At 34.0% G+C, this 15,989-nt stretch overlaps 1 protein-coding gene across 1 annotated transcript in view; it reads left to right on the forward strand.

Annotated features, from left to right (window-relative positions):
* DPP10 (dipeptidyl peptidase like 10) overlaps positions 1-15,989 on the forward strand; it is a 934,204-nt gene that overhangs the window by 784,228 nt on the left and 133,987 nt on the right. Inside the window, exons 6-7 of the mRNA XM_027854721.1 lie at positions 12,248-12,300; positions 12,400-12,481. Coding sequence (XP_027710522.1) covers positions 12,248-12,300; positions 12,400-12,481 — 135 coding nt within the window. The remainder of the gene's footprint in view (positions 1-12,247; positions 12,301-12,399; positions 12,482-15,989) is intronic.

Here is a 15,989-nt window from a genome sequence, read left to right on the forward strand (position 1 = left end):
TTCCCATCTCCAAATGTCTCATTATGTGGTCAGCTATGGTAGTGTTCCAAAGTGCAGAATTTCTGTTCAAGTTGAGAACCTTGCAACAACCCTAAGTATACTAATGCAGCCAGAAACACTGTGACCTCTTTTGGACATACATTGGTAAATAGAAATCATTGAAGAAAATGCATATTTTCAGCTCTCTTTCAACAAGATAACTTCTGGTTTCCTTTCTAAGCCTGAAATTCTCTTTTGTAGATGAAGTTGCTTTCTCTATGTAAGGTTGGATTAGGTAGCTTCTTAATTTTCTGGGGCAACATGCAGAAGTGGAAGGAGTGCTTAGTTTGGTTTTGTGGAATCTGAGTTCAAATTCTACCTTATGCTTCATCACCTTTCTCATTTTGTAAATTAAAAAATAATAATAATAACAACAATAATTACAATATTTATATAGGATGCTTGTATAGTGCACTATGTAAAAACTTGTCATTTCTCTCCATGGTATGGGACCCTAGAAATGATACTCCAAAGTCCTCTCTGGTTCCACAAAAACGAACAAACAAAAACAACAATAGCAACACAAACATAGCTCCAAAGCCTAAATTATATGTTCACTTTTTAAAGTCAGTAATATGGAAAAGATAAGTTTATATCAGGAAAAGAAATTTAATGTGAAATAGATTAATAACACACACACATATACACACACATATGCAATTCAAGACTCATAACAATCTAGTGCAGTAAATACTACAAGTGTTTTGCCAACATTCTATAGATGTGGAAACTGAGGCCCAGGAAGGTCAAGTGATTTTCTCCTAGCTAAATAATGATTTTGTTTTGAAGTAGGATTCAAGCTGTGGTTCTCTTGACTCTACATTCAGCATTCTCTCTACTATGCTATGTTACTCTGAATCTCAGCTTCCTCCTCTGTAAAAGATAGACTTGGACTAGATAACATCTTATTTCTCTTCAAACTCTAAACATAAGATTATATGAACTCAAAGATGCCATTATCTGTCTGAGAAGTAAGAAGTCATCATGGTGTGTGGAAAATACCACAGTATCTATTAATCACTTTGCAGCTACAATTACAACTTTCACATGCTTTATATGTGTAAACACTGCCATGCTATCTACATGCTATCAAAATATGTATTTAATTATTCCATATGATAAAGATAGTCATCCTGATAGTATGTCACCCTGAAGGTCCAATATCTACTAATGTTTTTAAAATTGTTTTTTGTTCTTATTGTTTTATTTTCAACCTCATGTTGGTGTTATGCAGACCCATCCCATTACCTAGTCAGTATTCTCTCCAAGACTTTCCAGGAATTTCTGGAACCTATGCCATTGCCAACATGCTTTTACCTCTTCAGTTATCTGGCATTTCATATCAATGTGGAGCACAATTAGAACATTCGTACTTTTTGTTCTTGTGTTTCATTATATTTATGCAACACAACTTTATGCTTCAACATCTTCTCACAATGTTATATTTATGCTGATGAATTTTCTACAAGTTGTCCATGATGGCTTGTATGCCATTCTTTTTGTTTGTTTGGTTGTTTGGCTGGTTAGTTTTTTTTTTTGTTTTGTTTCATTTTTGTTTTTGTTTTCCAATAGAATTTACTCTCCTTAGGGGCAGAGATTGTTTTCATTTTTAGCTGTGAATCTCTTATCACTCATCTGAACTTGTCACATAGTAGGCAGTTTGAAATTGCTTCTTGAATTACATTCCCTTCTAATGTATGATGCTAAATTTTCTATACTTTACTGATTCTATAATAGAAATTCTTCAAGAAATGAAGTCAATATTTCTTCATCTTAAGTGGTGTCTTCCATTTTCTCAGAATAAATTTAATATTATCAGTCTCTAATCTCAATAGACTCCATAATTCCAAATAGACATGAATGTTCTAACTCCATTTTTCTTTTATTTCTGACTTTGTTTCACATATTCTACTTAGTTAAGGACTTTCTTCCTCAAAGTTCATTTTTTCTACTTTTTTGATTCTGTTTTAAATTTATAGTGATATTTTAAATAGTTTCTAGGCCAAGAAAATTATTGGTATTTACACCAATTGCATATATAGCTGCAGTGCAGATAAGAAGAGGAGAAAGTCTTAGTACTAAAGAGATATAGTCTGGTTGAAACATAAATCATCAAAATGGTCTGTTCTCTTTCCTCACATAGGTTGTGCTCAATGACATTAATTCCCTTAGATACTGCCTCAGATAATAACTAATTCTTTAAGAAAAAAATGTGAAACACAGCTAAAGAATAAGAGGACTTACATTTTAATCTGATACATTAGACCATTTTCCCCCACTTTTAAAGCTTCTATGTAATGGTAGCAATAACAATTAATTCATCTTCTCCTTATGCAATAAATCTTTGAATGGTATCTTAATGGGCCTTTTTTATACTGAACCTATCATAAAACTGAGAGCTATCCTTCATGTACTATCTCTGCCACTGTACCTATCTATATCTTTCCCTTTCTCCATTTCTCCAAACCTTCAATAGCTCAAATACTTGCCCTACTAAATCATAAGTTGTTGGATGCTGACCATCTTATTTCTTCTTATGCTTCTTCCAGCATCTAACAAAATTTTCTTATGAATAGTAGGTGTTTACCAAATGTTTTATTTAGGAAGAATATAAATAATAGTTGAAATTTATGTAGCAATCTACAATTCACAAAATATCTTATGTTCACTGAAACATTTGGTCTTTACAGTAACATTCTAATTTGATAATCTATTATTCCTATTTTGTAGAGATTATTAGTGAGAAAGTTGGGAATCTGACTCCAAATTCAATATTCTTTCTATTACATGAGAGCTGTCTCTGAACTGAATCCTTTATTCATTTTGTAGCTTTCTCTGACTGTCATATTAAGTCCATCATTCTCTTACCTATATATTTTTATCTCCCCAAGGATAATTGTAAGATCCTCCAGGACTTTTGGTATGTCTTGTATTTTTAATTATTCAATCTTGACACACTTGCTGTTTCTCCACCATACAGTGGCAGGGACACAGCACGTACTCACTAAGCATTTACTGATTCATCAACTAATGGATTACTTTACAACTTGTGGGGACAAATAAAACCCAACTTTTCATGCATGCATTTTTCAACCATTAAATACTGTGCAGACCAACCATGTAATTGTCAACATCATTGTTACTTAGCATTTACTGAGAGACAGCTAGATGCTAATTGGTTTTCCTTCTTCTAGTCTCTCCCTTTTCCAATTCCTCCTTCACCAAGCCTTGAGAATAGTAATACTCTAAGACATAGGTTTGGCCACACCACTCTCCAGCTGAAAAACACTTCACTGGTTTTCCATTCCATATAGAATACAGTAAAAACTAATCCTAGAAGTTAAGACTTTCTAGATGTTGGTTCCCACCTGTCTTTTTAGTCTTACTTGTGGCTTCTCACCTTTAAAAATTACATACAGAAGCCAAATTAGATCACTCTTCCATAACCTCAAAAGTCATCCCCTGTACTATACCAGGGGTGGGGACCCTGCAGCCTTGAGGCCACATGTGACCCTGTAAGTCTGCAAGTATGACCCTTTGACTGAATCTGAACTTCACAGAACAAATCCCCTTAATAAAAGGATTTGTTGTGTAAAACCCAGACTCAGCCAAAAGGATGTACCCAAGGACCTAGAAGGCCACATGTAACCTCAAGGCAGTAAGTTCCCCACCCCTATATACCTTTCTCTATCCCTTCTCATCTCCAGCTTTCAGGTACTTTGGTTTCTTTTAAGGCTCAACTCAGTTGCAAACTCCTCCATGAAGCCTTTTTCCTCCTCATTGTTAAGGTTTCTTCCCTGCTCAATTTCCCTTGCAGCATACTTATTTGGCTATATGTTTTATTCTGAAAATAAAAGGTAAACCCCTTGAGGTCAAAGATTGCATCTTTAATTTATAACTTCAATGTCTTTCAATAGTAAATTCTAAATAAATGTCATGTTTGCTCAATTCAAATAAATGCAACAATATGTTTAAAATATCTATTATATATGTGACAGGCCCTTTTTAAGGTGATAGGGACAAAAGGACTAAAATGAAAATAGTATGTGATTTAAAAGAGCATAAAATAAATATTTTTTGGATGGGGAGGAAGATACACAGAAAATTAAATACATGTGTGTATATATATATGTATATATGTACATACATATACATATATATGGGGGTATATTATACATATGTATATATGTATACTATACATGCACACATATATAATTTTGGCAATGTAGTAGGGGAAAATGGCAATAACTGAAAGGCTCAAGAATGGTCTAATGTAGGAAGTGGCACTTGAGTTGAGCTATAAATGGAGTTGGGATTCCAAAAGGCAGAGGAGAGAAGGTAGAGCCTTCCAGGTATAGGGTTTACTTTGTGAAAAAGTACAGAGGATGAAAGATCACATATAAGGAACAGTAAGTAATGTAGATCCTGTGAAAGACAAATAATATAAAATCAGTTGGGAAAGATATATTGGAACCATACTGAAAATGACTTTAAAAGTCAAGAATATGTTTGTATTTTCTTCTACATGAAATGAGGAACTATTGAATCTTCTTAATCAATGGACTTATATAATGTATCCGGAGTCTTAGAAATATAAATTTGGCAGCTGTATGGATAATAGAATAAAGAGGGAAAAGTCAGAGCACAATTAAGAGGTGATGTACAGACAAGAGCTTTGGGAGGGATGAGGTTTAGGGGTTTAAGGGTGTTGGGATCCCAAAATCACATGCGAATCCTGCCCAAAAGAATTCAACACAAGGCTTCTTTCAGCCAAAGACAAGGTTTATTAGAACATCCGTCATATTGGGCAGACTCTAAAGGAGTCTGAACATTAGTAAGCTTGCTTGTTTGTATAGAGAATCTTACAAAACACAAAAATCTTGATATAAACTGGTCTTTCCTTTAAAAAAAAAGGATCTCTCCTCAAAATATTATCTAATGGTACAGTTTTTCTAAGGATTCTTTACCCCCTAATTCTCTACCAGCATCTTACATTGAATCATGAGTATCTAATGTTTCTGTGATAATTGCCTGAGAAATGCAGATCTGCATTCAAGATAATTGGTAATCTTAGAGAAGACAATCTGTCATGTGGCAGGATATAAAACAAATAGCAAGGGGCTGAGAATGAGTAGAAAGTGAGCAAGCTAATACATTTTAAATTTAGCATTATTATGATTTAAATAAATAAATAAAATGTAGCTAACTAGGTACTGGAAGACTTTAAGCCTTCTGTTCATTCTTTTTTTTTTTTTTATGGAAGTAATTATTTATGAAAACTATACTCATCCTGAAAACAGCATTGCAACTTCCACCCCCACCATACAAAGGAAAAGGTTATTTACTGACAGGGCATTTAACCTTGAGTCTCAATTGTTTACTATGTAAAGTAGTCATAATAATACCTATAAAGAAGGACAAATGCTCACAAGGGAGTGGTAAGGATCAAATAAGATAAAGTGTTTACAAATGATTTTGAAAAAAAAAATTAAGCAAAAATAAATATTAGCAGTTGCTAATGTCATCATCATCAATCATTCCTTTCCAGATCCTCCATAATGTTATTGCCTTCCCTCTGAAATTATCAATTGTCTTCATAGTGATTACCCTGTCTTCCAGGGCCTGAAGACTAGCTGTGTAATATGTCACCATTCACCAAGGGTTCTCCATTACTATTAAGGGGATTTGAGAAGTGTTTAGGCTCTTGACCCTTGGCTCTAGCTTCCAACAATTGTATTGCCTCAATTGTAGGGGGTCTCTGAACTTCAGCTTCATTTAATCACTTAAAAGTAGAATTAGCATTTACAAAGTAATGTTTACTTCAAAACAACAGCAAGCCTAAACATACATAAATTCCACATACACAAGGAAGCATAATCTCCCCTAAAATCACTTTACATCCTGGGAAGAGCTAAAGGATTAGGCTCAGAAAGTAGTTCAATTCCTATACAGCACAATCCCAAAGTCCATTCCCAAAGTAGTTTTTAGCCTTCAGCCCTGGGCATCTGGTTTCTCAAAGATTCACTCCTGTACTGGCTGGCTGAAACAGCCTAGAATCTTGCTTCTGAGGTCATCATGGCTCAAAAATCCTGATCCAGTGGGAATTCTACCACCTATCTCTAGAACAGAAAAGGACAAATGAAACAATTCAAAACATGACCCCCAGCCCAATTCTCAGGACATTAGGACAAAAAGGAGTAGAAGAGAAATTAGGCACCCTCTCATCAGAACAGTTAATGAAGCCCTCACTGTTTGGGAAATGTGACCTTTAACCTCTATGCAGACAGCAGAAAGAGCAAAAAGAACAAGGGATGGGGAGGGGGGAAAGAGTGAAATTGCAGAGTCTGGCAAGTTTAAAGACAGCCCATTTTTTCTATTCAGCCAATGAGAAAAGGCTATTCTCACCCCTATAGAAATGAAACATAGTATATATTCTCCTAGAAGTAGGATGCCCATATATTAAATGATCTGAGTATGCACAGGACAGCTCCTGTTACACCTGTATGTAATCTGTTTATATGTAATGTTTTCATTTCATCACTTTGTTAGGCTGTGAGTTCCTTGAGAGCATTACTTTTTTCTCCTTTTCTTTGTATTCTCTAGTGCTGGATACATTGCCTGACACATTGTATGCACTTTAAAAAAATGGTTGCTGACTTATTTTTATTGTTAATATCACTTTTATTGTTTATACAACCAAAATCAAAATCTACGGTGGAAATATATTTGGGATCTTCATTGATCTTCATGAAAATGCACAGTACACTAGAATATGGAGACTAGAACTTGAGGTTTCTCTAAACCAGTAACTAGCTTTGTGACTTACTGGAAATTCATTTAATCTCTCTGAATGGCAGCATTCTCATGAATATAATAATTAATTTCCCAACTACTTCATAATATTGTTGAGTGAACATAATGGTTAATAATAGTAAGAGATTGAGTAATACATCATTATAAAAACAACACATTATTGTTATAAGTTGTTCTTTATGATAATCACCTTTTTTTAAGCTCTTGCAATCCCAGATTTTAGTCATTTGACTTTATTATACTTTATGACAGGCATAGTTCATATACATAGTGCTGTCAAGAAAAGGTTTCATTGATTTTTTTAAACTGAATGTGTTTTGTTGAATCAATACTTCCATATGATATTTTGAAGACTGAGTCTCAATATGATAATAGCTCTGTATTTGGGCCAGGAATTTTTAAAATAGTAGAATAGAAGAAATAATATTTATTGCTCATTAGATAGATAGAAGGGCAGCTACAAGGAGCAGTAGATAGAGTACTAGGCCTGAAGTCAGAAAGACCTGAGTTCAAATATGGCCTCAGATACCTCCTAGCTATGTGACTCTGAGTAAATCACTTAACTCTGCCTCAGTTTCCTCATCTGTCAAATGACCTGGAGAAGGAAATGCCAAACCATTCCAGTGTCTCTGCCAAGAAAACCCCACATGGCATCATAAAGCATCAGACATTGATGAGGCTAACTTCTGCCCAACACATATGATGACCTCATCTAAATCTGCCCAGTAATAGGAAGCTCCATCAGATAACAAAAGCCTTCCTTCCTTAGCCCATACTATGTATGTAATTAGCACCCCCTATACTGTTGCAAGCTACGTTCCTTGTTTTGTGATGACATCCTTGAATTAGACTCAGGACACCTGCTTCCTTTTCCTGCTTCCTCTTTCCCTATGGTTAATTACTCATATAGGAAAATATTCTACTCTTGGCTAAGTGCTGAAAAATTGTGTATAAAAACAAACCTCTTTCTTCTTGCAAACTGCTAGTCCTTCCAGGGCTTGCCAGTTGCTTTTGCATCAATAAAGGTCTCTTGACTAGGAGAAAATATGCCTCTAGCATTCTTTCAGACAACCCAACTCCTGAACCTCATCATTCTCTTCAACATGACTGAAAAACCACTGAACAGCTACCAACACAAGAGAGATAATTTATAACTTAAAATTTCATATATGTGAACCATATATACAAATATGTAATATGTATATGTGTAATATATAGATATATGCATATGATTCTGTAAATATATATGTGTGTGAATTTTGAAGACTGAGAGATAGCTAATATTTCAAGAAGTGACGAGACATTTAGAAAGGGTAAACAGCATACAAATCTGGAGACAAAATGAATGTTTAACTGTCTTTTACTCTTAATTAAAAATGAACTGTTACTGTTATTCAACGAATAAACCATTCTGAGGAGAATTTGTGAAGGTTAGGAAACTTAGAGAACTTGCTGTTCTTCGGAGAACTAAACTGCTATATTTTGTGGTGAAGTGAACCGTTAACTGACATCTGAGAAATAAAATGGAATTCTTAAAGGAACTCAGTAAGCTACATTTTGAAAAGAAGTGAATTGTTGGTATTGGACTATGGTTCCAATATTTTGGAAGGGTCATAAATTTCAGTTGTGAGATAATTCAAGTCGACAGTACCTTATTTATTGATATTTTCCCCCACACCACAGACGTGACTTTAACTGTTACTTTTCTCATATCAGATACATTGTTTAAATATTTATTTATATTTTTGCATTGTTATTGTTAATAAATTATGTGGTCAGTAATATTCGTCTTTGATTGTTACTATGAGTTTAGTGTTTGAGAGTAAGAGAATAGGGAGAATATATGTGAAAATAATTTCCCCAGTTCTCGTGGCATAGGAGCTTAAGGGATTTGATCAATTATGTAAGTAATGAAAGCTTTTTTATGTTAATTTCAGAGATAATTTTAGATCATATCAAGAACCTACTACATTTTGTTTAAATCTGTTTAGAGAGAAAATGTGTGTGTGTGTGTGTGTGTGTTAAAACATCAGTAAAATTAAAGGGTATGGAGTTGGTATGTTTTTCTCCAAAAGGCAGCTAGGTGACTCAGTGGACAAGAGCACTGGGCCTGGAGTTAGGAAGATATGATTTCAAATGTGGCTTCAGGAACTTACTAAAACTATGACTCTGAAAAGGTCACTGAAACTTCTATCTTCTTCAATTTCCTTATGTGTAATATGGAGGTAAGAATAATAATTATTTCTCAGAATTATGGTGAGGATAAAATGAGATAATATTTACAAAGCACTTAATACAGTACTTGGCATATAGTAAGCACTTAATAAATGCAGTTTCACATACAATCATCTTTTTTATTGATCTATGTTATTGATCTATGTTATGGAAATGTTTGTTTTATTCCATAAATTAAAAATAATACTAAAAGAAAAAACAAAGAAACAAAAACCAAATGCTTTTTAAATCTAAATCTTGTTAAAAGAGTAATTGATAGATGTTTGTACTTATCACATCATACCTGAGCCTAAATGTGTGGGATTTCAATCTGTGGGATAGAAAAAAAGCCTGCTACACACACACACACACACACACACACACACACACACACACACACTAGCAGTTAGTATATGCTAAGGACTGTGTAATCAAAAATGTATTCCCTTTGATACAAAAATTCCCATCACTTCAGTCATAGTAGTTTTGTAGAGTTCAGAATTTCTAGTATAGTACAGAAAATGAAAAACACTGAATAACCAGAGGTATTACCATTTCTTCATCTTTTCCATTTATAAAATATTTCTTTACTTTTGTACTGTCATACTCATTTATAAAATGTTCCAGTGACAATTTTTCTTATTTTTTCCTCTTCTTTTTGAAATAATTTTAGTAACCTAATAACTAACCTCCCTTACTCTCCATTTTTTTTTTGTGAGGCAATTGGGGTTAAGTGACTTGCCCAGAGTCACACAGTCAGTGATTGTTATGTGTCTGAGGCCAGATTTGAACTCAGGTCCTCCTGACTCCAGGGCAGGTGCTCTATCCACTTCACCACCTAGCTGCCTCCCTTACTTTTCTCATTCCTTCACCCTGAATTGAAAAAAATCTTATACCAAATATGCATAATTGTGCAAAAGAAATGCCCACATTATCCATGTGTGAAAATGTGTGTTATGCTCATGGTTGATGGCAGAGACAATTTTTCATGCTTTTCTCAGTGTTTATAAGTCATCAACTGAGTTCTGCTTAGCTTGCTCTGCATCAGTTCATACACATATTCCCAGGTTTTAGGAATCACCTCTTTCACCAGTTTTTAATGTCTCCATAATAGGTCATTACAAGTCATATTCTAAATCTGTTTGGTTAGTTCCCAATTGATGGATACTCCCTTAGTTTCTATTTTTTTGACACTACAAAAAAACTAATTTAAATACTTTCATACATATAGGTCCTTTTCCTATTTCTTATATGTGTGTGTATGTGTATGTATATATGTATGTATATATATATGTGTGTGTGTGTGTGTGTGTATTTGTTTATAGGACTAATCGTGATACATTTCTTGTTTAAAGAATGCGCATCATTTAATAACTTTGGAGGTACAGTTATAAAATGGTTTCTATAATAGCTAGAACACATCACAGCTCAAACAAATATTTATGAGAATTTCTGTTTTCATTCAGCAGTTTTATCAATTTTCATTTTCCCTCTGTTGACATTTGAAATGATAATGACATGAGTTAGAATCTCAAAGCTGCTTTAATTTGCATTTCTATGATTTTTACTTTTTTTGTAGAATTTGTTATATGTCCATTGAAAGTTCACATCATATAACTACTTGATCTTGTTCTTATATAATTGTATCAATTCCTTGTGTACTTTAGGTCATTAGCAGAGAAACTTAAGGTCTTAATAGTTAACTATTTTCCTTTCATTTTAACTATTAATTGTTTTATGAAAAACCTTCAGTTTGCATAATCAAAATTTTTCATTTTGTCTTTTGTTATCCTCTTTATTCTCTTATTCACAATTGATTTTCCTATCCTTAGGTTTCTTTCCTTGCACCTCCATTTATTTTTCTTAATGAAGTAGTTGTTTTATGTCTAAGACAGACATTGGATTTGAATTTATCTTGGTATACACTGTGAGATTTTGGTTTAAATCTAATTTCTCCCAGAATGTTTGTCAGTTTTCCCATAAGATTTTATTGAATAGTGTAGTCCTTGCTCCAGCTCTTGCAGAAGAGAGTCTTTGGATTGATTTAGCACTATGCTCTTGTGTCCATTTGATTATATATTTTGTGTACTTAATCAGTTTCATTGATCACCTTTTTTATTGTTTAATCAGTAAATAATTTTCATTATCATTGTTTTATAGCATAGTATGAGATCTGATACTACTTACTTTCTTTTTTGATTCTTTTAAAATTCTCTTAAGATTCTTCACTCTTTGTTCCTCCAAATGATTTCCATTATTACTTGAGACAAGGAACCTTGGTTCCATGACCTAACCTTAGGGCACCCTCGACTCTCTCTAATGCACACAAGAATCCGTGAGAGGAAATTTGAATGTTAATCCTGGGGGGTGGGGAAGACTTAGTAGAGGCAAAATAGATCTATGTACACCTGTATTTTTAAAAAGTATCACATAAAAAAATGGATCAGATTTATTTCCTCAGTCCATGAGGGAAGAAAAAAATACAAATGGGTAGTAGTTTCAAAGAACCAAATTTCATCTGTATAGAATTGACTATTTCCTGAGCATAATTTAAGAGTGGAATGGTATGGTATTAAGTTATAATTCAACTGGATTACTACTTCCATGGAATATTGTACATGGGATTCTTTCTTTGATACAGTTTAGACATAATACTTCTAAGGTCCTATCGAGCTCTGATTTTCTCTCATTTTTCATGATTCTATGCTGTCTTTTAGAACAAAGTTCTTATTGCTTCTTTCTTCCCCTCACTTTTGATGAACAGTAGGCAATGATTCAGGGAGATAGAACTTATAGGAAGGAGAGGATGAAAGAGAGAGAGACAGAGAGAGGGAGACAGAGACAGAGAGAGACAGAGACAGAAACAAAGACAGAGAAAGACAAAGAGAGACAGAGAGAGACAGAGAGAGTCCTAAGGCTCGTACACATAGATTAAACACAATATTTACCATATCAATCTCTGACATTAATAGGACAAGTTGGAAGATCCCTCCTCCTTCTCTTCTTCTCCCCTTCAATTCCACCAACAGCTGTCCTTAGTTTTCAAATAAACCTGATGTAATCTGCAAACAAATGTTGGCAGACATTACCTGGATTTCTTTTACATGTCTCATATATCTGTATCTTTGGATGTTTCTATTACATGGCAGCATGACTAATTATCCTTTAATTGTCATTTCAGGTTTATCATTATTCATACACAGCCTCATATGTGATTTACAACATACATACGAGGTAAATTCTTTGATTTTCCATGTGCTTTTTATCCAATTTTCTGTGATTTTTTAGTATTAGTATTAATTTATTTATATAAAATGTTTGCATTTTTTCAAGGGAAGTTTGGGAGTTAAACCCTCCAGAGGTCGAGGATTCCATTTTGCAGTATGCAGCTTGGGGTGTACAAGGGCAGCAACTGGTAAGAAAAGAAGGTGACACTGAGTGGGTTGGAAATATGGCTTTGTTAGAGATCAAAATGTTTAATTCAAGTAGAAGCATGAAATTTGGCATAGATTTTTATACTTTCCAGGTCATTTTCATATGCATTTTAAAACTGATCCTATCCTATAGGGATATCTATCTGACTATCATTTGTTTTATTTTGTAGTTGTAGAAATTGAGGTAGATAAATTACAAGTTTGGGCCATGGTCACACAATTAGGGAATAAGGGACCATGGGCTCTAACTCAGATTTCCCAATTCTTATTCCTTTGTTGGGGAAGGGAAAGGAGGAAGGGAGGGAGGAAGGAAGAAAGGAAGAAAGGATGGATGGAAAGAAGGATAGAAAGATGGAACTATTAATCACTTAATGTATGCCAGAAACTTTGCTAATTGTTGAGTATACAAATAAAAGCAAACAAGATATTATCTGCCCTCAAGGGACTACCATTTTAACAGGGTATAACATTTCACAAAGGCTTGCTGGGAAGGGAGATGCATATTAGGGAAATGCATATGGCCCACGTACAGGGAAGATACACACCCAGCCAGTGTGAAGGTTTGATTCCTGAAATTATATAGCAAAAAGCTCACATATAACAACTGGGAGGCTGAGGATTGGTAGCAAGATGGATGAGGAGGAGTCTAGTTTCTATTAGAAAGGAGGTGATAGGAGAGTAGGGGAAGGGTAAAAAGATAGCAGGAATGACAATATATTTATGTGAAAATATATTTCCTGACTTGTTAGTTGTAAGTAAAAGTATTTGAAGTTTATGATTTTTTTACCCTCAGATATAAACAGTTTTTTTAAATGTGATGATAGTGATAGAGAGAGATAAAGAGTTTTCATTAGTAATTTCATGTCTTGGAAGAAAATGAGGGTTGCTCCCAGCCTTTATTTTTATTCTATTTTTCACAGAAGTAAAGTAATTTCACATAATTTTATTTATTCAGCATAATTATCACTTAATGAAATGTCTTTTTTAACCTAAATTTGAGGATAAAACAAATTGGGATGCATAGTTAAACTTTTTGACTTGGATCAGTACTTTCACTGGTACATGGAACTCCTAGAAAAAAATTTCACAACAAATACAAAGGAATAAGTGTTCCACAATTTATAAGTTGTATGTGTACCATAAGGATAACTGACTTGCTCATAGTCACTCAGCCAACACATGAGAGAGGAATTATTCAAATTGGTATCTTCTCAACTATGAGGCCAAATCTCTATCAATTATGCCCTACTACCTCTTCATATGATCAAAAATTGGAACGGTGTTTGGGAATTAATTCTAATGTGGTCAAACTAAATAGAGGCAAAATAAATACCTGAAATTTAAGGGTAAACATAAACTTTACAAACATATATGACAGAAATCATTAGACAAAACCTGTATAAAAGGACTAGGAATGTCAGCAAAATGTGCCCCACAAGTGTGAATAAGCTTCTGAAAACAAACATATTTATTTTGTCTATAGCTATATCATACAAGACCAAAGATAACACTATTCCATGGTCACCTTTAGTAGTCAGAGCCTTTGGGAAGTTTTGTGTTCAGTTCTGAGGACCACACTTCAGGAACTATATTGAGTAATTGGATCACATCTAGGTGAGGGTGACCAGGAAGGCGAGGGGACATTATTTTATATGAGGATCAGATGAGAATCCTGGAATGTCAACCATGGAAAAGAGATAGCTTTGGCAATATGTGATTACTATTACTATTATTTCAAATAACTGAAGTGTTAGCATGTAGGAGAGACCTTAGATTGACATTGTGTCACTACCAAGATAAAAGTAACAAACTAATTTTAAACTAAGGCAGATTTGAGCTCAATTAAAGGAAAAACTTCTAAACATTTTCTCTAGCGTATTGGCTCCCCATTCTGAAGGTCTTCAAACAGAGATTGGGTGATCTTTTGCCAGGAACACTGTAGACAGTATATACACACTAGGTTTAGGGGTTCAATTAAATCCTTGGACCACCTAGTTCTTGGGTCAAAGCAAAAAAAAAGTCTAAATTATATATGATGTGTTTAAGTGGGTTCTCAATTCTAAGTCGAAAATACCAGAAAACAACAGGACACTTTAAGCAGAAAATGTCACTTTAGGAGAAATCAAGATGATGAACTATTCTGGACAAACCTACTTTCTCTGAACAAAAATTTTATCTGTCACTTTTTTCACTGAATTGAGAATAGACTATGTAATTTTACTTACATAAGGCCTCGGGAAAATAGTACCTATGTACTGGGAGCTCCAGTACTAAAACTATAGCAGAAAGCAGATATCAATGTTTGAAAATTTGGTAGTTTTCCATCAATGGTTGATTTTTTTTATTCCAACTAACTGTTAAAATATATAAATACAACAAATATGTACAGTGTCTGTGAAGTAATTTTCTGGGTTTCAATGGACTGGTGACTGCTGGGGAAGGGAAGGAATTTGAAAACTAAGGAAAACATTCTGTTTCTGTTTAGTTTTTGTTGTTGTTAACTACAATTTACCATTGTGAAAAAATATATACAGACTGTTTTGCAATGGATCAGTGTTTTAGAAAATGATCAGAACACAATTCTAAAACACACATGCCTGCATATGCACACGTGCACATACACACACACACACACAATGTTAAACACAAACATATTTTTGTATGATCTCATGGTATGATTCTTAAACACATCAAAAGTAGTAGATTAAATAAAAAATGCTCAACCTCTGATTTATTTTGGGTGGGGAACTAACACTGAGAACCTCCTTCTGCTAACATTAGGCAGCATCTTCTCTGCAGCTGTGGTATTATAAAATTGTTTTGGAGCACTGAGAAATGAAATGACTTACCCAGGGTCACTGAGCCAGTGTGTGTCATTAATGAAGTGAGGACTTCACACCTATAATTAAGGTTCTATGCATTGTATTATTCATCCAGGTTAATATAGATATGCTAATGAATATATTTGGAGAATGATTAAAAGTAAATATCCTGAAGAATTCTGGTGGTTATAGATGCAATATTATTTTTTAAACTAAAAGTCACATTAAATGAATTATATTTTCCATGGTTTTTACTTTAACCTAGAAAATGGAAGGGAAAACAGGTTGAAAGGATCTTAATTTGTCTAATTGTACATCCTCAAATCTTCACATAGAATGGAGGTCAAAACATTGTGAATATATGTTAGGTCTATTCTTCAAAACCTATAAGGTTATATCTCACAAAGAAAACTCACCAAATGGTATAACTATATTCAATAATAGGTAAGTAATTGTCATTAGAACCTACGATAGAGCACTGGGTCTAGAGTCAGAAGACGTGAGTTCAAATCCAGTGTCATACACTTACTAGCTGTGTGACGCTGGACAAATTACACAACCCTGTTTGCCTCAGTTTCCTTATCTGTAAAATGAACTGGAGAAAGATATGGTCAACCACTCTAGTATCTTTGCCAAGAAAATTCCAAGTGGGGTCATGAAGAGTCAG

The sequence above is a fragment of the Vombatus ursinus genome, unplaced genomic scaffold (genome assembly GCF_900497805.2).
Source record: "Vombatus ursinus unplaced genomic scaffold, bare-nosed wombat genome assembly UNPS02010548.1, whole genome shotgun sequence".
NCBI lineage: Eukaryota > Metazoa > Chordata > Mammalia > Diprotodontia > Vombatidae > Vombatus > Vombatus ursinus.